Source organism: Conger conger, chromosome 11 (genome assembly GCF_963514075.1).
Source record: "Conger conger chromosome 11, fConCon1.1, whole genome shotgun sequence".
NCBI lineage: Eukaryota > Metazoa > Chordata > Actinopteri > Anguilliformes > Congridae > Conger > Conger conger.
This window is the reverse complement of record NC_083770.1, coordinates 41,968,927-41,990,332: the sequence shown is the minus strand read 5'-3', so window position 1 is coordinate 41,990,332 and position 21,406 is coordinate 41,968,927. Positions and strand designations below refer to the sequence as shown.

Genomic DNA, 21,406 nt, shown 5'->3' with positions numbered 1-21,406 from the left:
ACACCTTTTCAAACTCTACCTCAGTTCTCCCTCCTGATTTCCCCCGCCCCTCCTTTCTGATATCCCCATCCTTGTCTAACCCCCTCAAAAAATAAATAAATAAATAATAATAATAATAATTGCACTTATGATGATGAGTATATGTTTAGAACAGCATTCCATGAGTATTTTCCTAGTTCTGGATGTGATGCTTTGACTTGTGGTAGAACCTATGCACTTGTAAGTCGCTTTGGATTAAAAGCGTGAGCCAAATGACAAAAATGTAAAATGTAAATGTCTAAAATGCTAAATTTGGAGGCCATAAGGTCAAAATTGGCCCCTTGATCAGAACTGACCACCATTGTGATGTCATAACCCTGCCACTGGGCTCCACTGTAACTTGCACATGCATGGCTGAGCAGGTTCAGTGTACGCTGTACACAGGAGGAAATTGAGCATGACCAGCACACAAGAATACCCTTGGCATCTGATCCAAGAAGAAGAAAATGTCCTCCCTGTTGACAGAAGGAAGGAAAATAAATTCCATCTGGAGAAGGAAGACTCAAATCTCACGTCAGCTGGAACCGGAATGTCTGGTTTAAAAGCATACTTCCTCGGTATGTTGGTGATTAACACATTTTTTTTTTTTTTTTGAAGATTAAAATAGATCAAAGCAACACTCGCCCATCGGTGGTAAGTTTTTTTCGCTAGCCGAAGGTAGCAGACGCAGTGGGACAGTTTGCTCTGACAATGGCAGGGTGTGCGTTCGACAGGCCACTGCTCTCCAACGTGCTGCCGCCTCTGCTCCTGCTGGAATGTGTGCTAGGAATGCTGGGTAACGGAGGGGCCCTCTGGATCTTCTGTTTCCATGTGAAACCCTGGAAGAGCAGCACCGTCTTCCTGTTCAACCTGGCTCTGGCCGACTTCCTGCTCATCGTGATCCTGCCGTTTCGTGCCGTCTACTACCTGAGGGAGCTGGACTGGATCTTCGGCGATGCGTTCTGTCGCATCTCACTCTTCATGCTGGCCATGAACCGAGGGGGCAGCATCTTCTTCCTCACCGCCGTGGCCGTAGACCGCTACCTCCGGGTGGTCCATCCTCACCATCCCATCAACTCCATGGCCGTCTCCAGGGGAGCGTGTGTCGCCATCTTCGTGTGGGTCCTCAACATCTCCCTGACAGCCCGGCTCCTGACTGAGTCTCACCAGAACTCCACCCACTGCGAGTCCTTCGGCGGGTCCAGCGACTGGTACCACTCCGTGTTCCTGCTGGAGTTTGCCATTCCGCTGGTGATCATCCTGTTCTGCACCGCCCGCGTGATGGCCCAGCTCTGCCAGAAACGCCTGAGCAAGGACGCCCGGATCAGGAGGGCCCTCTGGTGCCTCTCCGCCGTCATGGTGACGTTCGTGGTCTGTTTCCTCCCCAGCAACGCCGCCCTCCTGCTGATCTGGGCGAAGACGCTGGGCGGGGGCGCCGGCTGCGACAAGCCGGTCTCCACGGCGTTCTTCATCGCCATCAGCCTCACCTACCTCAACAGCACGCTGGACCCCGTGGTGTACTACTTCTCCAGCCCGGCCTTCAAGAGGATCTACAGGAAAGCGACGCGGCCCAGCCTCTGGGGGAAGGAAGCGCCCGCCGCCACCGTAGACATGGATGGAACCAGAGACTCGAAGGTATAATCGCGGGCGAGGGCCACGGGCCGAGGGACGATCTCACGCACGTCAGCGCGACATTATCTGCACGGGGGGGGGAAGAAGACCGACATCTTCAGCCGGTCTGACTGTATGATACGCTTCTTTTTTTAAATTTTATTATTCTGCGTCAATATTTCATTACCGGGATTTGATGTTGTGTCAAGAAAAGATTTTCTGAGAAACAGAAATAACTAAACTTATTTACATAGACGTGCATTTCATCATTTAAAATTTTAATCAGATGACACAATCTGACCAGTTTCCTCCCTGTGCTAAATGTAAAAATGTCAGTCAGCAAAAGTACAAAACGCCATGTTCATGCTCTTCTCTCATGTTTCATTTTTTTTCTTTATTTTTTATTTAAAGTGTTTTATTTATAGAAAACAGTTTAGAAATATTACAGATACAAACAGGTGAAACAATTATTGCCAGCATTGGGCAAGTGAAGTCAGAACGGAGAGATGCAACATATCTATCCCGAAAATCCATTTTCTTTCCTCAGAAACTCCTGTGAACAAGAAGAAAATTATTAACATTACATTTCAAGCACTTTTCAAAAATATTTATGCAATATTTAAATTCATAAAAAGATGCAAGTTACAGCTGTGGGACCATAATGTTAAAGTTCGATTGCTCCTCCACTACCTTCAGAACATCAGGTACGCAAGTGCATACACATTTGTGAACCGATAAAGTTTTGCTTCTCTCCTGCGATACCTTCAGACCCTCAGGTGTAGCACAGTTGCGGGAAACAGGTTTTCCTCCCTTCAGTTCCTTGAGTCTCAGAAATTCCCTGGCGATCGAAGTGGCTTCCTCCTCACTGAGGACACAAAGAAGAGGTTTCCATGGTGATCATGCCACACACGAGCCTTGCACAACACACAAGATCAATTTATTATCAAGCTGTACCACTCCGTTGACCCAGTTCAAAAAATACAGTAGAACCTCAGAGATCCAAAACTCAAAAAGTCCAAAAGGTCCTGTCAACCGAACGAAGGGGAAGGAATCGGAAGTATAACAAATACAGTTACTTAGCTGATGCTTTGATCCAAAACAACTTCGTTGATTAGACTAAGCAGGGGCCAATCCCACCCAGAGAAAAGTGGGGTTAAGGGCCTTGCTCAATGGCCCAACAGCTGTGTGGATCTTATAGTGGCTACACTGGAGCTTGAACCACAGTCATGTACCTTGTCATGTACCTTGGCCACTAGGCTACAGGCTGCCCCACAATACAAAATTGCAACTGCAAAATGCAAACGATAACACTATTAATTGAGAAAAAAACTTTAAATTATTTAAACATTAGACAAGAGACTGAGCCTAACACCTGCTAAAGAGTAGCCTACAAAGAAAGTAACATCAGTGTCATGGTCCTTTATTAAGGAAGAAGGGAAACAAAAGTTTCACACATTGTTATAAAATTTCCTTCTGAATTGCTAAGTAAAAACGGACCGGTCCAAACATTGTTCGGAGGAACGTCATTTGATTAAAAACTTGATTAACTAAAAGCTATTAAAAAAATATTTGCACTTTTTTTAAACGCACTTCTATTTATTTGAACACAACTGTACCACTGGGGTTCAGCCACAAGAGATGCAAGTTTTGCCAACGTCTGTATTTGGACTGCCTATTCTGTATCCCTCATCACTCCCTACTCCCCAGCTAGACCACTCCGCCTTACAGTTCCCTCTACGTGCACCTGGCGGTCGAGCTGCACGTTCACGCCTGTTTTCCGTTCTGGTTCCTCAGTGGTGGAATGACTTGCCTACCACTGTCAGAACAGCAGAATCCCTCCCCCTATTTCGACGCAGACTCAAAACCCACCTTTTCAAACTCTACCTTAGTCCTCCCTCCTGATTTCCCCTGCCCCTCCTTTCTGATATCCCTATCCTTGTCTAAACCCCCCCCCCCCCCCCCCCCAAAAAAAAAAAGAAAAAAAAGAAAAAAGAAAAATGCACAGCATTTCATGTGTATTTTGCTAGTTTCTGGATGTGATGCTTTGACTTATGGTAGAACCTATGCACTTGTAAGTCGCTTTGGATTAAAAGCGTCTGCCAAATGACTAAAATGTAAATGTAAATGTATCCAACTGCCTATTTCAGATTAGCCTATTGTTGGTGAGCCTATTTGATTGCACTTCTTATGACAGTTATTGCTTGGGTGAATGCCATTGAGTTTATTGGTTTATTATAACTTGAAATAAACTTATCGGAAATAAAGGTTTAATTTCCAGAAATTACATTTCGACGTCACTTTGCGGTATGTTTGGTTCACTGAGGTTCTGCTGCAATACAGTGTGATACATGGATTTGTTTTAGACAAACAAAACATATTTCAATACACAGATGTTCACTCCTGTGCTGGTTAACACCTGACTGCAAAGGACGAGCACTCACCAAAAGATGTGCTTAGAATATAATTTAATAATCCATCCATCCATCCATCCACCCACCCATTATCTTAACCTGCTTATCCTGAACAGGGTCGCAGGGGGGCTGGAGCCAATCCCAGCATTCATTGGGCAAAAGGCAGGAACACACCCTGGACAGGTTGCCAGTCCATCGCAGGGCACACACACCATTCACTCACACACGAATACCCATGGGCAATTTAGACTCTCCAATCAGCCTAACCTGCATGTATTTGGACTGTGGGAGGAAACCGGAGTATCCGGAGGAAACTCTCGCGAACACAGGGAGAACATGCAAACTCCGCACAGAGAAGCCCCAGCCGATCGGGATTCGAACCCAGGACCTCCTTGCTGTGAGGCGGCAGTGCTACCCACGGCACCATCCGTGCTGCCCCCTAATTTAATAATAATAATAATAAAATAATAATAATAAAAAAACCACACAATAATAATGATTCTCATAATGTTCCTCACCTGTTCCTGCTGAGCAGGTAGTCCACCAGGTCTCTCACTTTGTGGTGCTGGCCACTGGACGTGACATGCTCCTTGAGGAGGGGGAAGAGCTGGGTCTTCACCAGCTTGTCGTAGTGACCGTTCTGGCAGACAAAGGTCAGCACCGTCTCCCTGATCTGACAACATGGACACCAGGGCAGGGTTAATGGTCACGTGATCACGGGGATCAAAGATAGGGCAGGAGGTCGGGTACTTTATTAGAGATTAACCCTTTGCACACGAGAACAATCCCTGCAGACGGCTACCGTTTTTTTAAGTTAACATCCATTTTCATATTATTCTCCTTTTCGCATCTTTTCGGTTCAGATTGAAAAATGTATTGAGGGGGAATCTCAGGGTTCTGCAGGATGGGTATCTAAAAGGATGAAGTATTTTCAGTACATTTTCACTCAGCAAATGAGCAAATGAACTACAAATGACCACCCCTGATGAAACTCCTGGGTTCGATCAACTGAACACAAGCATATCATATCATATCATATCATATCACACATATCACACATGCCACACCCCCACACCCCCCCGCCCCAGTCACAAAATAGATTGGCAAGTTAATTTAGGTAATTCCCTAATTCACCAAGCTGTGTTTATACAAATAGATTTAAAACAAATAACTTTTCAACTTGCATGCAACGTCCTGTGAAAATAAGGGGAGTTCTAACTCAGTACAGGCCCTGCCGTAAAGTAAGTCTCAGAAACGGAGCAAGGCGTTTTAAGAAGGAAGATGATGATGAAAATGTTCCACCTGTCTGGGTACTCCAGCCAGCTCTCCTGTGCTCATGTGCTCCTCCACCTGCTCCAGAACCGTCAGGGGGTTACAGGAGCAGAGGAAACGCTGGAAAAGACAGAAAGAAAAAGGACCGACTTGTGAGAACCAGACAGAAAAAGCACAAGGCAAGCATGTGGAGCCAGGATAATCAGCCATCAGGATGTTCAGCGCTTTAGGGCGAGATTGTGAGAATGCTCCTAACCGGACACGCTAATGCTGATGTCACAATCACTACTGGTGACTGAAAGCAGTGGTGTTGAATTTAAGAAGAAAAAAAAAAAAAACATTTCAAAAGAGCCTACTGTTCAAAAGGTTAAGAGCCATAGACAGGACTATATTGTGTATTTGGGGAATTGTATGGATATATAGATAGATAGATCTAGATATAAACTGGATCACAACTGTGGTTCTCTTACAATGCATTATTAAGGTTCTTCTCAGGCTGGGGTAAATTTGAGCCCAGGTGAGGCTCGGATTGGTCAGAGAGGAAGGGGGCGGGGTTGTGGAAGCGAAGTGAGGCTCGAATTGGCCAGAGAGGAGAGGGGCGGGGTTGTGGGAGCCAGGTGAGCTCACCTGAATCTGCTCCTGCTTCTTCAGGGAGCAGGGGATGAGCAGGAGGGATCCCAGGGAGAAAGCGGGGAGCACGGCCTGGGCGAATCGTTTGGCGATTCCGATCAGGTCCAGGTTCAGCAGGAAGGGACACCTGAGGGATGGCAGAGTCAGGTGGTGAGGGAGGGCGGAGTCATGCTGTGAAGGAGGCGTGGCTTTCTTACCCAATCAGTGACTTAAAAGTAGCCCCCAAGGGCTAAAAACAGACAAAAACCCTGCAGGGGAAATGAATATTTGGACATTTCAAATGTGTTCTTTTATACTAACACACACACAAAAATAAAGATATATATATATAATAAAGTCTAGGGTGCCTAAGACTTCTGCACAGTACTGTATAATTTTCCTTATACCTCCAGATTGAGACCCCTGACCCCTGAAACAAGGACATACTTCAGAAGCAGGAGGAACGTCTTGTACAGGGTGGTGATCTGTTCCGAATTCAGGGGAAGAGACACTGAAAAACACCAATGGTGGAGATGAGACGCACAATAACAGCAGCATGCTCTAACATAATGCTTTCAGACAAAACACGTTGCTAAAATTTGAAAACACTCCGACAGAATCAGATCATTTTAAAGGAAAATTATTTTGATACTAATGAAAACATACAATTGTATGAAATAAGAATTTCGCTCCGAATACTGGGGAAAGAAAGATGCTCCTTTCAAAATTGTCAGTGGTTTGTAATTAAGTAATTATTTAATTAATTCAACCTTCAGTAGTAATCAGTTAGCAGACGGGCGTGGGCACGTTGATCACCTGACATGAACGGGGCAAGAATAACACTCCTCCAGGTGCGGGGGAAGTTGGACACCTGAGGATCGAAAGGGTACATTTCTTTATTTGGAAACCAAAAAGACCCTCTACCTGCAAGATATCCACAGGAGAAACACCAAGACAGAGCAGTGTTCAAAAGTGGAAAATACAGAGCACCAACATGAAAAAGAAAGAGGAAAACCAGGTGAGCATGGAGATATTTTACCTGCCAGACGGACGGTACAGCTGCCAGGACCTCCAGCACTTTTTGCAGGTAGCTGATCTGAAAAGGAGAAAGAAGAACGTCACAACTCGAGCCAAATTAACCTAAATAAAAATTAAAAAAATTCTCTCCCATTTCTACATCCTCCTTCGAGTGCTCTTGGATTGGCTGTAGAATGCTCCAATCACAGGCCGGCTCACCATGTTGAAGCCCATTAGTTTCTGCAGAACCCCGTTCCACAGCTGTGGGTCGAACACCTGGTATTCCAGGCTCAGATCAGCCACCAAACGCACCGCCTGTGCACAGAGGACAGGAACTCAAAATTCTGGGTATTGTAGTCCTGATAGTCCTGATTGTAGTCCTGAAGACTGAAGCTAACCTTGCCAGGCTCATGGTTGTGTAAGCCCCTCTCTTACCTGGGGCTCGTGGCTGTGGTTCTTCCACAGGCCCTTGATCATGCCCTCTTTGGGGCTGCTCAGGAAAGACTCCACAGTGTAGGGGATGTTCAGGGCCTCCAGCTGCGACAGGTAGATGTGGCACTTCAGGTGATACCTGCAACAGTCAGAGCAGTGACACACCAGCCATTAAAGAGCCCAGGGCCCAGGCCCACCTTGGATGAGTCACTTTGGATAAAAGCGTCAGCTAAATAACTGATGTAATGTAACTGTACTACACACACAGTAATGGGGGTCTTACTGGACTTTGGTGCGGTCGATGTGCAGCAGGGTCTCCAGCGTGGGGGGGTCGGCGATGTGCACCAGGCACAGCAGCACACGGCTCCGGTGGGAAAACGTGAGACGAGGACCCGACCGGCTGAGGGGCTGGGAGACACACACACACATGCACGCACACGCACACACACGCACACACACGCACGCACACGCAGGCGCAGGCACACGCACACACGCACGACCACACGCATGGACATGCACACGCATGCACGCACGCGCACGCACGCGCACGCACACACACACACACACACACACACACACACACACACACACACACGGACGCACGACCACACGCATGCACACGCATGCACATACACATAGCCGTGTGGTCGTGCACACACAGATGCACGCACACACGCGCGCACACACACACACAGACGCGCACACACACACAGACGCACACGCGCACGCACAGCCATGGCCACACACATGCACACACACATGCACACACACACACAGACAGAGAGAGACACAGAGAGACAGCCATGATCACAGGCATGCACATACACATAGCCGAGATCACGGCACACACAAACAGACACAAGGTCTGCCCATGTTTTGGAAATAAAAACCCAAAACCTGTACTGAACAAGAAAGGTGGCAACAACAAAACAGCAGCACAGACAAGCAGCCCCAGGTATGGATCTGAGGCCCATGGGTCTGGGCAAAGCTGCAATAGGGCTTTGTGCCAGGCCTAACTCACCCACTGTTCAGCAGTCAGGCTTAATATCACACCCATGTTTCAGCAGTCAGGCCTAACTTCCCCACTGTTCAGCAGTCAGGCCTAACTCACCCACTGTTCAGCAGTCAGGCCTAACTCCCCCACTGTTCACCAGTCAGGCCTAACTCACCCACTGTTCAGCAGTCAGGCCTAACTCACCCACTGTTCAGCAGTCAGGCCTAACTCCCCCACTGTTCAGCAGTCAGGCCTAACTCCCCCACTGTTCAGCAGTCAGGTCTAACTCACCCACTGTTCAGCAGTCAGGCCTAACTCCCCCACTGTTGAAGAGTCAGGCTTAATATCACACTGACTGTTCAGCAGTCAGGCCTAACTCCCCCACTGTTCAGCAGTCAGGCCTAACTCCCCCACTGTTCAGCAGTCAGGCCTAACTCACCCACTGTTCAGCAGTCAGGCCTAACTCCCCCACTGTTCAGCAGTCAGGCCTAACTCACCCACTGTTCAGCAGTCAGGCCTAACTCCCCCACTGTTCAGCAGTCAGGCCTAACTCACCCACTGTTCAGCAGTCAGGCCTAACTCACCCACTGTTCAGCAGTCAGGATGGTGTTGAGCAGCCGAGAACTGAAGTCCATGGGGTACATCTGCAGCAGGTACACCACCCTGTACAGTCGTGGACAAAACATGGAAACACCATGGTGAAGACGTGTAGCGTAAGGTCGCCAGGTGTGCGAGTCTGCCAGTGTCGGGAGTTCTGCAGGAGGAATACTGCACCACTCTACCTAGGGCTGGGTATCGAAGGTCGGTACGAAGGTTTGGCACCGACCAAATCACTTTGGTACTACCGATATGTCAAAACATTCGGTGCCAACTTTCGGTACTTAACTTTTTTTTTTTTTATATGTAAAGTATATATCTTGAACCAGTAGAGGGCGAAAGTGAACCGTCGACGGGTCACTTTGACTCACGGGGGTATCGACCCCATTTATGACCCCATAAAGTGACACAAATAAGCACAATACACGTCGTAGCACTCGGTCTGCCCCAGCGTTCAGCATTTGCCAACCATTCGCATCGAGCAATGCACGAGAGAGTGTATTCTCGGATACGCGAGGTGAAAACCATGTGTGTCTGTGGCATTTAAAACAAGGAAAAGACACTCCCCTAATACTCGTTGATCCGGCTTGCTGATTGGTTGCCCTTTGTTGCCATGAGGTTTTAATTCGTCTCTCATCAAATCACCATATCTGTTCTAAAATCGAACGTGGCCGCTGATTGGATCGCTAGGTAGCGACTGACTGAGGGTGGAAAAACAAATGCGTCCATGCGACACTTCAGCTAATGTACACATCACGGGACCGCATCTGAGGTAAACTTAACGGAGTGAAAAAATGTCACAACAACGGTCCAAGGTCTGGCTACATTTCACAAAAACGGAACACGTCGTAAAATGCAATATTTGCAATAAGAAAGTAGCTGCCAAGACAGGCAACACTTCCAATTTAATGAAGCATTTAATCGTGCACGGCATTAACCTGAGAGTTCACCGTTTTGGTTTTACAATATCCATTTTATAGTCATTTTATTTTCTATTTAACATTGCATTTTGCACATTGGTTTTATTTAATTTAAAAGTACTTTCTATTGCCTTTTTTATTTTTAAACTGCATAAATGCACATACTTTGTTTATTTACAAGTACTTTTGCATGTTTTGCAGTTCTAATTAAATATTTAATAGTTAATTTAGTAGTTTAATAGTTGTTCAAGTGAAAAAGAAACAATAAACATTTCACACTTAAAATGAATAACATTTGGACTCACTAATGTAATGTAAAAAGACTTGCATAATAGTAAAAACATTTTCAGGCCATTGCATTACGAAATGTGCTTTTATTTACATAGGTTTCGGAAAAAGTATCGTTTTGGACCGGTATCGAAACTCAGGTACCGGTATCGGTACCGGTATCGAATTTTTTTGAACGATACCCAGCCCTAACTCTACCACTCTGGAAGGGTAAAATGCCTCCTCAGGCATCATGTGCATGCACTTATTGCTCCTCCCTTTGTCACACACTACCTGTAAACATAAGTGAGTGTGTGTGTGTGTGTGTGTGTGTGTGTGTGTGTGTGTGTGTATGGGTATGTGTATTTGCATGTAACCTCCAGTACCTCATGAGGTCAGGGTCCTCTCTGATGTCAGTGACGGAGTCCTGGAAGTTCATTTCCTTCAGAAAGCAGGTAATACAGTCAGAGGTTAGCGAATGTACATAAACTTAAACAAAGTCATATAAGACGCGAAACCGTCGCATAATGACTTTGGGTAAAGAATGAGCTAACCCCCCCCCGATTCGATCGCAGACAGCGGTATATTTGAGTTGGTTTCCACAGTGCCGAGGCAGCCCTGCAGGGGGCGCTGGGACTCACCTTGACTGCAGACTGCCCCGTTTTGCAAAGCCACTTCTCCAGGAGCATGTCGCGCACCTTGCACAGATCCACATTGTTTATCCCCGCGATCTCCTTCACCACGGCGTGGATGTCTGCTCCACACACAGGACATGCAAACATGACCTCAGACTGCACTCAGGAAAGGAAAAGCTTGTCTGGTGTATTGACTGTTGTTATTATAAACAGGATGCTGGTATGAATGTGTCGGTGTGGTTGCCTAGCGACAGTACTCGACTGCTTCACTCTCACTGGGAGAGCCTGGGTTTTTGGTAGTGAAAAGGGGTGAAGTGATTGGCTCCGTCATTGACTGGTTTACTCACCAGGGAAAGCCAGGGATTTTCCTAGAGGAAGGGCCAGACGGCCTGTTCCTCGGAGAAAGCCTGGGATTTTCCTAGCGAGCAGGCTGGGTGGTGGGCTCACCGGGGTGGGCCTGGCCCAGGGGGCCGCGCATCCGCTGCTCCACGCTGCCGTGCTCGCACAGGGCCACGATGAGCCGCGCGGGCAGGCCCGTCAGCTTCTGGAGCTCCGGGGAGCCGAGGCAGCCGGACCGCAGGGTGTTCTCCGTGGCCGAGCGCTGGTACTGCAGCTTCAGCTTCTCCATGAAGATCTCCGCCTTCCCCCGAGACTCCTCCTGCTCGACCCAGCACACCAACACCCCTATAACTACCCTCCTGCCTGACCCAGCACACCAACACCCCCATAACTACCCTCCTGCCCGACCCAGCACACCAACACCCCCCATAACTATCCTCCTGCCTGACCCAGCACACCAACAACCCCCATAACTACCCTCCTGCCCGACCCAGCACACCAACACCCCCATAACTATCCTCCTGCCCGACCCAGCACACCAACACCCCCATAACTACCCTCCTGCCTGACCCAGCACACCAACAACCCCCATAGCTATCCTCCTGCCCAAACCAGCACACCAACACCCCCATAACTACCCTCCTGCCCAACCCAGCACACCAACAACCCCCATAACTATCCTCCTGCTCGACCCAGCACACCAACAACCCCCATAACTATCCTCCTGCCCGACCCAGCACACCAACACCCCCATAACTACCCTCCTGCCTGACCCAGCACACCAACACCCCCATAACTACCCTCCTGCCCGGCCCAGCACACCAACAACCCCCATAACTACCCTCCTGCCTGACCCAGCACACCAACACCCCCATAACTACCCTCCTGCCCGGCCCAGCGCATGCATGTATGTATGTATGTGTGTGTATATATGTATGTGTGTGTGATGTGTAGAACAGTATGTTGAATGGTGTGATGGGGAACTTGGTGCATGGTTATGAATTGGTAGGAAAGTTTTTTGGTGTCTATTTTTTTCCCCCCCTAAATGGAAGTTTTAAGAATGTAGGAGATCAGCAACTCCTGAATGTCAAATTTTCCTTTGAGACAATAAATGTTGACCTCATCATAGGAACTGTACCACTATCTGCCGACACAAGATCCTTCATATGGGCCTCTTATGAGGCCCCCGCAAAGTGTTCCCTCAAAAACGTCAGTAGGAGGCAAAAGAGAACGTACAGAAGAGCTGCGGCCAATGCTAGCAGGTGATCAGCACTGCACACAGGGAAGTACAGAAGAACTGCAGAGGTGGAAAGTGGTCTGACCTCCAGGTTGGGGAATTTCAGCCATTTGTCCCCGAGAGCTAAGCAGAACTTCAGGGACCTGGTCTTCTCCACACCTGCAGAGGGAACAGGTGATGGTGTGAAAAGAGGGGGAGAAAGGTGTCACTCCTCCGTTTCTACAAACCTGAGCTGTCACCTGCGTTTTGACTCCCCTGCGCTCCGACTTATTACATTATATAATATTAATGGCATTTGGCAGATGCTCTTATCCAGAGCGACATACAGTTGATTAGACCAAGCGGGAGACAATCCTCCCCTGGAGCAATGCAGGGTTAAGGGCCTTGCTCAAGGGCCCAACGGCTGTGCGGATCTTATTGTGGCTACACTGGGGATCGAACCACCGACCTTGTGGGTCCCAGTCACGTACCCTAACCACTACGCTACAAGATGCTATGACTTCCTCGCACCGACTCACCGTCGCCTGCACTGACTGACGTGCGCTCTGACTCACGTGCGCTCTGACTCACGTGCGCTCTGACTCACGTGCGCTCTGACTCGCCTCCGCTCTGACTCGCCTCCGCTCTGACTCGCCTCCGCTCTGACTCACGTGCGCTCTGACTCACGTGCGCTCTGACTCACGTGCGCTCTGACTCACGTGCGCTCTGACTCACGTGCGCTCTGACTCACGTGCGCTCTGACTCACGTGCCCTCTGACTCACCTGCCGGGAGCTCCTGGGCGATTTTGTGTGCGCTGGCGGCGGCCCACTCTGGGTTCTTGATGCAGAGGACGTAGTCCATGATGGTTTTGGCCGTCCTGGCGGCCTCTCTGCTGGGCGCGTGGCCTTGCGCCCTCTTGGCCTGCTCCAGCAGCAGGGGCTTCAGGCTCTTCTCAAACACGTGGTACACCGCCGTCATGTACAGCTTATCCAGGCTCACCTGCAACAGGGCCAGGTGAAAACCAGATTAAACCGGAAATAAGGCACGCAGGAGCACTCAGGACACCGCTTCATAACATAAAATAACATGACAACAATTTATAGTAATACGCAGTAGTAGTACTTATGTTTTCATTCTTTTTATTTAGCTGGCTTGTAGCGCATTGTGCATGTAACTTTTTCTACAGTGCAGTCTACCCATCAGCACAGCTTACCCATCGACACAGTCTACCCATCGGCACAGCTTACCTTCATCAGTTTGCTTATAAGCAGCAGAGTAGGAAAGGTTTCCTCACTGAGTTCTGGGGCTGATGGATGGATGGGTGGAGGAGAGAAAAGAGAATTTTTTTCAAAAAAAGAGTAAAGATCATGTGCACAGCCCCACCCAACACTGCAATTACACAAGCATGTGCTCTCAGTAAGCAAAGCGGTCAGCTTTGGAGTCACATTCAGTCTGGGGTATTTACCCCTGCCTCTGTAGAGCCATGTTGGGCCCCAGGACAGAGACAGGGTTAGGGCCCCAGGACAGAGACAGGGTTAGGGCCCCAGGATAGACACAGGGTTTGGGGCCCCAGGACAGAGACAGGGTTTGGGGCCCCAGGACAGAGACAGGGTTAGGGGCCCCAGGACAGAGACAGGGTTAGGGCCCCAGGATAGACACAGGGTTTGGGGCCCCAGGACAGAGACAGGGTTTGGGGCCCCAGGGCAGAGACAGGGTTAGGGGCCCCAGGACAGAGACAGGGTTAGGGGCCCCAGGACAGAGACAGGGTTAGGGGCCCAGGACAGAGACAGGGTTAGGGGCCCAGGACAGAGACAGGGTTAGGGCCCCAGGACAGACACAGGGTTTGGGGCCCCAGGACAGAGACAGGGTTTGGGGCCCCAGGACAGAGACAGGGTTAGGGCCCCAGGATAGACACAGGGTTCGGGCCGGGGACGTGACTCACAGATGATCTTCCAGAAGTAGCGGCTGGTCTGCAGCAGCAGGTGGAAGGGCAGCCGGCCCTGGGCCAGGGGAGAGGGCTCCAGGGCGTTCTCCAGCAGGTAGCAGCTCTCCAGCTCCCCCGGGGGGGAGATACGCCTGTACGACTTCAGGTGCTGCAGCAGCCCCACTGCCTGCAGCGGGCAGCCATTTTACATTACTGTTCCATGTCACATTACACTACATTACTGTGCTAATACAGCCATTTTACATTACTGTTCCATGTTACATTACACAACATTACTGTGCTAATACAGCCATTTTACATTACTGTTCCAATTCACATTACTGTACTAATACAGCCATTTTACATTACTGTTCCAATTCACATTACTGTACTAATACAGCCATTTTACATTACTGTTCCAATTCACATTACTGTACATCACATTACACAGCTATACTAATACTGCCATTTTACATTTACATTAGATTACAGTACTACAGTACATTTCTGTGCTCCATCACATTACTGTACTACATCAGTCAGGGGAGCACGTCGGCCCTACCTGTTCCAGCGGGAGACTGGTTATCTTCTCATCAGCAGTCTGTATGATTTTGAGAACGGCTTCAATCCTCTCGTAATTATACGGGCTGAGCTGTGAGGGGACAAGACGTATTAACATTCAAACCGGCTACAGGAACCCTGACAGAATTTACAACCAAACACAAATCAAATCAAACCGTGCGGTCACGCTAAAAGAATTATTTCTGCTCTGAATATCGGTAAACCGTTTAGAATAAAAAAAAGATTTAAAAAAAGCTTGGCAATCTGCAACTATTTTACTGGGAAATTCCTGCGCGCACGAGCACAAGGGCACACAGACCTTGAGTATAGCAGCGCTGAGGCCGATGACCAGCTCGCTGGTGCTGTGCAGGCGAGGGATGATGTGCAGGGCTCGCTCCAGGGCGTCCTCGTGGCCTAGCGCCTCCCCCTGGCCGACGCCGGTATCGCCCATCCCGGTGTCATCCCCACCCAGGTCCTCCTCCACCTCCTGCTGCAGGAGCAGGGTGGTGATGTACAGGTTCAGCGCAGCGTCTCCGTCCAGCTGGTAGGTGCTGGAGAGACCGGGCAGGTGCAGGTCATGAGCTGAAAGCGCCATCGCTGATTGACACAGCGCAATAAGCCCGGTGTCAACCCGGGACTCTCGTTCTGCATGGCATGCACAGCGATTTCTGACATAGTGACTGATTAATGCCGGTTTTGTTCTCAACACATTATTCTACAGACTCAAAGGTCTTATCCATGAGGTCACTTCTGCCACTCAGAACTGGACTTTCCTCCAGGGATTTCAGGGCATGCGTGCCTGCTTATGAACTCTGCCAAATGCCTGTAGTGTCATTATGTGGGTTAAGAGAGTAAATAATCCCTCAAAACATGAAGCACCCAATTAAGAAACATTAACACCTTGTTAAAATTATTGGATTGCGATTGTGGTTGGAACTAAATATCTTGTATAACATAAGGCCTACAAGCTTCAAATTCTGGCCTGTGTATATATTTGGTCTCACTACACAAGCAAGATGGTTGCAAGTCTTTGGGTACACATCTCGACAATGCCACCGATTCAAACAACTTTTCCCATCCCTGCAGTAGTTTGCATGCTAAAAACACTTTTGCAAGTTGCTTTGACTAAAAGTGTCTGCCTACTGCCTAAACACTGACTCCCAGGGTGGAGAGGAAGGGCGGGGTGTCTTGGGGCCAGGATCACCTGCAGTACTGGAGGAGGAGCTCCGCGGTCATGTTCCTGTTCTTCACCAGCGTGGGGATCAGGTTCCGCTTCAGCTCCCGACACTGCCTGAACACCGCCTGGATGGAGATCTGAACACACACACACATAATACTGAACACACACACTCCCATAACCACCGCACACTGCCTGGAAACTGCCTAGATGGAGATCTGAACACACACACATAATACTGAACACACACACTCCCATAACCACCACACACTGCCTGAAAACTGCCTGGATGGAGATCTGCACAAATACAGGATACTGAACACACACTCCCATAACCACCACAAACACACTGCCTGAGCACACACACTTCCATAATCACCACAAACACACTGCCTGAACACACACACTTCCATAACCACCACATACACACTGCCTGAACACACACACTCCCATAACCACCACAAACACACTGCCTGAGCACACACACTTCCATAACCACCACAAACACACTGCCTGAACACACACACTTCCATAACCACCACATACACACTGCCTGAACACACACACTCCCATAACCACCACAAACACACTGCCTGAACACACACACTTCCATAACCACCACATACACACTGCCTGAACACACACACTCCCATAACCACCACATACACACTGCCTGAACACTGGACATCTGGAGCTACACAAATCAACCCAAAATGGAACTGAATCTAACCCCGGTTGAATGCCAAAAAATGATTTAAAGTGAAATTAAAACGGTATGAAATTTTAAATAAAAATGTATGACATTTTGTTAAAACATAAAGACGTTTTTATAAAAGGAGCCAGGGAAATCTGTAAATGACACAGACTGAGGATGCCAGACTGACCCCCAGTTTCCCGAGTTTGATTCCCCACTCCGCGTCTGTCATCAAGGACCGGAACTTCTGCCGCTGCTGGTCCTCTTTGTACAGAGAGCAGAGATTGGCCCCGACCATGGCCACAGCCTGGAACACACACGGAAACACGCACACACACGCACGCACACGCACGCACACGCACGCACACGCACGCACACACAGGTACACACAAACAGATATACACAAGCAATTTTAAGTGATTAACCAATACAACCGAGTGAGTAGTAGGCATGTATAAAAACTCACTGACGTGAGCAAAATGTCATAAAACCTTCCCCGATCTTACCAAGATCTTTTCATAGTTTTGCCAGGTGTTGTTGATGACCTTCCACAGTATTTCAAGCACGTCTTTCTTGGGGAGAAGAGTGCAGTATCCAATGGCCAGATCACAATCTACCACCCTCCAATTCAGCACCTTCATCAGAGACAAATAAACATAAATGACACATTATTTTAACAGGCATGGCTAGGCTAACTGAACTTGTGCAGAAGGGCTATGGCTAGGTTAGGCTAACACACCTTGAGCAGTAGGTCTGTGGCTAGGCTAACTGAAGTTGTGCAGAAGGGCTATGGCTAGGTTAGGCTAACATACCTTGTGCAGGAGGGCCATGGCTTGGCTAGGCTAGCACACCTTGTGCATGAGTGCTGTAGCTAGGCTAGGCTACAACACACCTTGTGCAGGAGTGCTGTAGCTAGGCTAGGCTACCTCACCTTGTGCAGGAGCGCTATCGCTAGGCTAGGTTAACACACCTTGTGCATGAGGGCCATTGCGAGGCTAACTTAACTTTTGCAGGAGCACTGTGGCTAGGCCAGGCTAACACACCTTGTGCAGGAGCGCGATGGCGACGGCCCTGATGGAGTCCAGGGTGGATTTGCCCGTTTCGCTCAGCCGCTCTCTGTCCCGCAGCAGCCGATGGCTGTCATGGAGCTGGAAGAAACAGAGCAGAGAGTCCATTAGCAACAACCACAAGACTGAGTGTTATAGGATATAGAGGAGTGATTGATTGACAGGTGTCAGTACCTGAGAACTAAGCACTAGCTCCATGTTGTTGGAGGTGACGTGCTGCAGTAGCTGAGAGCTAAGCACTAGCTCCATGTTGTTGGAGGTGACGTGCTGCAGTAGCTGAGAGCTAAGCGCTAGCTCCATGTTGTTGGAGGTGACGCTGTAGTACCTGAGAGCTAAGCGCTAGCTCCATGTTGTTGGAGGTGACGCTGTAGTACCTGAGAGCTAAGCGCTAGCTCCATGTTGTCGGAGGTGACGCTGTAGTACCTGAGAGCTAAGCGCTAGCTCCATGTTGTCGGAGGTGACGCTGTAGTACCTGAGAGCTAAGCGCTAGCTCCATGTTGTTGGAGGTGACGCTGTAGTACCGGAGAGCTAAGCGCTAGCTCCATGTTGTTGGAGGTGACGCTGTAGTACCTGAGAGCTAAGCGCTAGCTCCATGTTCTTGGAGGTGACGCTGTAGTACCGGAGAGCTAAGCGCTAGCTCCATGTTGTTGGAGGTGACGCTGTAGTACCTGAGAGCTAAGCGCTAGCTCCATGTTGTTGGAGGTGATGCTGTAGTACCTGAGAGCTAAGCGCTAGCTCCATGTTGTTGGAGGTGACGCTGTAGTACCTGAGAGCTAAGCGCTAGCTCCATGTTGTTGGAGGTGACGTGCTGCAGGGCACTGCTGAAGGAGCTCAGGAGCAGGCGGAGGGCCAGCTGGAGCTGACTGCACTCCTGCAGACTCTGTAGCATCACTGATACAGGGCCCAGCAGGGGCTTCAGGAGGTCTGCCCCTACAGAGACACACATATACAGTGTGTATATATATATATATATATATATATATATACATATATACACACACACACACACACACACACACACATTAATATTATAATAAATAATAATAATAATAATAATATTCATATTCATATTCAGGGATCATCATTAGAAATAATTTGGCTAAATGACGAAGACCACAATTAGGACACTTACAAAAAAAACAGTGCAGGACATTCCATTGTTTGTTCTGAATATGGACACATGAATTCATACATATCACACAAACATAAACAGCAAAAAATCACAGAAACGGTAAACTCACCTTCCACATAAGAGCAGTTGGACAGACAGGAGCAGTCCAGAGGGTACAGCTTAGAATCTGGAACATGGATGAAAATTAATTTCTCTCTTTTTAAAAGCTTGTGTCGGCCAAACAAAGATACTCCCCCGAATGCAAGCGTCAATGGTTTATGGCTTTCGGTCTATGTCAAGGTAACGTTTTTAATTGTGTTTGTGCATGCCATTGGGCTCTGGGTGTTTACATCACGTTCTCCAAGCAGACGCAGTGATCCACGGTGACTCACAATATAAAATAAAGTAACGGCAGTACATCCAAAAGGACTTAGTTATACGAGTTGCAGCAATCGCAGCATTTCACCCGCGGCTAGCCAGCGCGCATACAACTGCGTTTGTGAATACGGTGCCGGTCTCCTCCAGACGGAGGGCTGTGAGATGCGCTGTGGAGAGCGGCGGGACTCGATGCCCAACCTGAGGACGAGGGCAGCAAGGTGGTGGTGATCTCATACTGCACGGGAAGGACGGACACGGGATCCAGGACAATGCCGTCTTCGCTAAAGACGTCCTGGAAACTCCACTCGGTGTACGGATCGCGCTCCGCATCCAGGGAGGAATCCTGAGGTTATAAACGACATTAGTATGAACACTGACTCAGGCAAAACTTCAATTCTAGTGTTACTGGACCTTAGCGCTGCCTTTGATACTGTTGACCACTTAATACTACTGGACAGACTGGAAAACTGGGTTGGGCTATCGGGCACGGTCTTAGAGTGGTTCAGGTCCTATCTGGAAGACAGGAACTACTTTGTTTCCATTGGAAACTACACATCTGACCAAACTAGTATGACATGTGGGGTACCCCAAGGATCTATTTTAGGACCTGTTTTATTCAACCTTTATATGCTCCCACTAGGCCTAATTATGCAAAAAAACAAAATAGCTTACCATAATTATGCAGAAGACACCCAACTATACATAACTCTCATCAGGTGACTATGCTCCTATAGACTCACTGTGTCAGTGCATTGACCAAATAAATGACTGGATGTGCCAGAATTTCCTCCAACTAAACAAAGATAAAACAGAGATAATTGTCTTCGGTGCCAAAGAAGAAAGGCTTAAAGTTACTATACACCTTGAGTCCTTATCTCTTAAGCCAAAAAATCAAGTAAAAAATCTTGGCGTTATTATTGACTCTGATCTCAATTTTAACTCCCACATCAAGTCTATAAGAAAATCTGCATTTTATCATCTTAAAAATATTGCAAGAATTAGAGGCTATATGTCCAAACAAGACCTAGAGAAACTAATTCATGCCTTCATTTCTAGTAGGTTAGACTACTGTAATAGTCTTTTCTCAGGCCTTCCCAAAAAAGCACTGAGACAACTACAGCTAATTCAGAATGCTGCTGCTAGAGTTCTAACAAGGACTAAGAAAGCTGGACATATTACACCAGTTCTCAGGTCCCTGCATTGGCTCCCAGTGTGTCATAGAATAGACTTTAAAATGACATTACATTACATTATTGGCATTTGGCAGACGCTCTTATCCAGAGCGACGTACAGTTAATTAGACTAAGCAGGAGACAATCCTCCCCTGGAGCAATGCAGGGTTAAGGGCCTTGCTCAAGGGCCCAACGGCTGTGCGGATCTTATTGTGGCTACACCGGGATTAGAACCACCAACCTTGCGTATCCCAGTCCTGCACCTTAACCACTACGCTACAGGCCGTAGTTACTGTTACTGGTCTATAAATCACTTAACGGTTTAGGCGCAAAATACATCTCTGAATTGCTTCTATGCTATGAACCCTCTAGAGCCCTTAGGGGGCCTCATCAGGGACCGGTCTACTAGCTGTTCCTAGGATCAAAACAAAACATGGGAAAGCTGCATTCTGCCACTATGCCACACATAACTGGAATAAACTCTCGGAAGATCTTAGATCTGCCCCAACTCTACTTATCTTTAAAAATAGACTAAAGACCTTTATGTTTACCTCTGCCTTTAACTGCTGCTAAACTACTGCACTGTGACGCTAAAATGCACTACTTTTTACTTATTGTCTTTTTTTTTTTTATGCTCATCTTATGTCTATTTTATATGTCTATTTTATTATTATGTTCTCTATGCTCTTTTTCTCCCCCTATGCTGTTTTCCTGTCATAATTTTTGTTTATGTAAAGCACTTTGAATAGCCTTGTGTATGAAATGTGCTATACAAATAAACTTGACTTGACTGAGTGCGGGACAGTCACACAGCCCACCTTTATCCCAATTCAACTCACCTGTGCCTAATGCCAATTCAACTCACCTGTGCCTAATGCCAATTCAACTCACCTGTGCCTAATGCCAATTCAACTCACCTGTGCCTAATGCCAATTCAACTCACCTGTGCCTAATGCCAATTCAACTCACCTGTGCCTAATGCC

At 48.0% G+C, this 21,406-nt stretch overlaps 2 protein-coding genes across 2 annotated transcripts in view; one reads left to right on the top strand and one right to left on the bottom strand.

Annotated features, from left to right (window-relative positions):
• Positions 1–729: 729 nt before the first annotated feature.
• On the top strand, positions 730–1,659 carry LOC133139967 (hydroxycarboxylic acid receptor 2-like). Its single transcript, XM_061259457.1, has one exon. It carries the CDS (start codon positions 730–732, stop codon positions 1,657–1,659), a length of 930 nt encoding a protein of 309 aa, XP_061115441.1.
• A 326-nt stretch (positions 1,660–1,985) lies between these two features.
• kntc1 (kinetochore associated 1) overlaps positions 1,986–21,406 on the bottom strand; it is a 35,522-nt gene continuing 16,101 nt past the window's right edge. Inside the window, exons 34-61 of the mRNA XM_061260069.1 lie at positions 19,450–19,594; positions 19,004–19,060; positions 18,529–18,692; positions 17,739–17,843; positions 17,202–17,330; positions 16,886–17,002; positions 16,029–16,138; positions 15,144–15,375; positions 14,826–14,915; positions 14,282–14,450; positions 13,587–13,645; positions 13,122–13,338; positions 12,445–12,518; positions 11,231–11,441; positions 10,790–10,902; positions 10,535–10,590; positions 8,949–9,027; positions 7,654–7,778; positions 7,374–7,509; positions 7,158–7,253; positions 6,961–7,017; positions 6,738–6,792; positions 6,369–6,432; positions 5,940–6,069; positions 5,343–5,432; positions 4,559–4,713; positions 2,392–2,494; positions 1,986–2,182 (exon numbers count right to left, since the gene is read on the bottom strand). Of these exons, the coding sequence (XP_061116053.1) occupies positions 2,147–2,182; positions 2,392–2,494; positions 4,559–4,713; positions 5,343–5,432; positions 5,940–6,069; positions 6,369–6,432; positions 6,738–6,792; positions 6,961–7,017; positions 7,158–7,253; positions 7,374–7,509; positions 7,654–7,778; positions 8,949–9,027; positions 10,535–10,590; positions 10,790–10,902; positions 11,231–11,441; positions 12,445–12,518; positions 13,122–13,338; positions 13,587–13,645; positions 14,282–14,450; positions 14,826–14,915; positions 15,144–15,375; positions 16,029–16,138; positions 16,886–17,002; positions 17,202–17,330; positions 17,739–17,843; positions 18,529–18,692; positions 19,004–19,060; positions 19,450–19,594 (3,174 nt within the window). The 3' untranslated portion in view covers positions 1,986–2,146. The remainder of the gene's footprint in view (positions 2,183–2,391; positions 2,495–4,558; positions 4,714–5,342; positions 5,433–5,939; positions 6,070–6,368; positions 6,433–6,737; positions 6,793–6,960; positions 7,018–7,157; positions 7,254–7,373; positions 7,510–7,653; positions 7,779–8,948; positions 9,028–10,534; positions 10,591–10,789; positions 10,903–11,230; positions 11,442–12,444; positions 12,519–13,121; positions 13,339–13,586; positions 13,646–14,281; positions 14,451–14,825; positions 14,916–15,143; positions 15,376–16,028; positions 16,139–16,885; positions 17,003–17,201; positions 17,331–17,738; positions 17,844–18,528; positions 18,693–19,003; positions 19,061–19,449; positions 19,595–21,406) is intronic.

Bases quoted from the DNA above. Each gene is read 5' to 3' on its own strand.
- LOC133139967 (XM_061259457.1), top strand. From the start codon at position 730: ATGGCAGGGTGTGCGTTCGACAGGCCACTGCTCTCCAACGTGCTGCCG.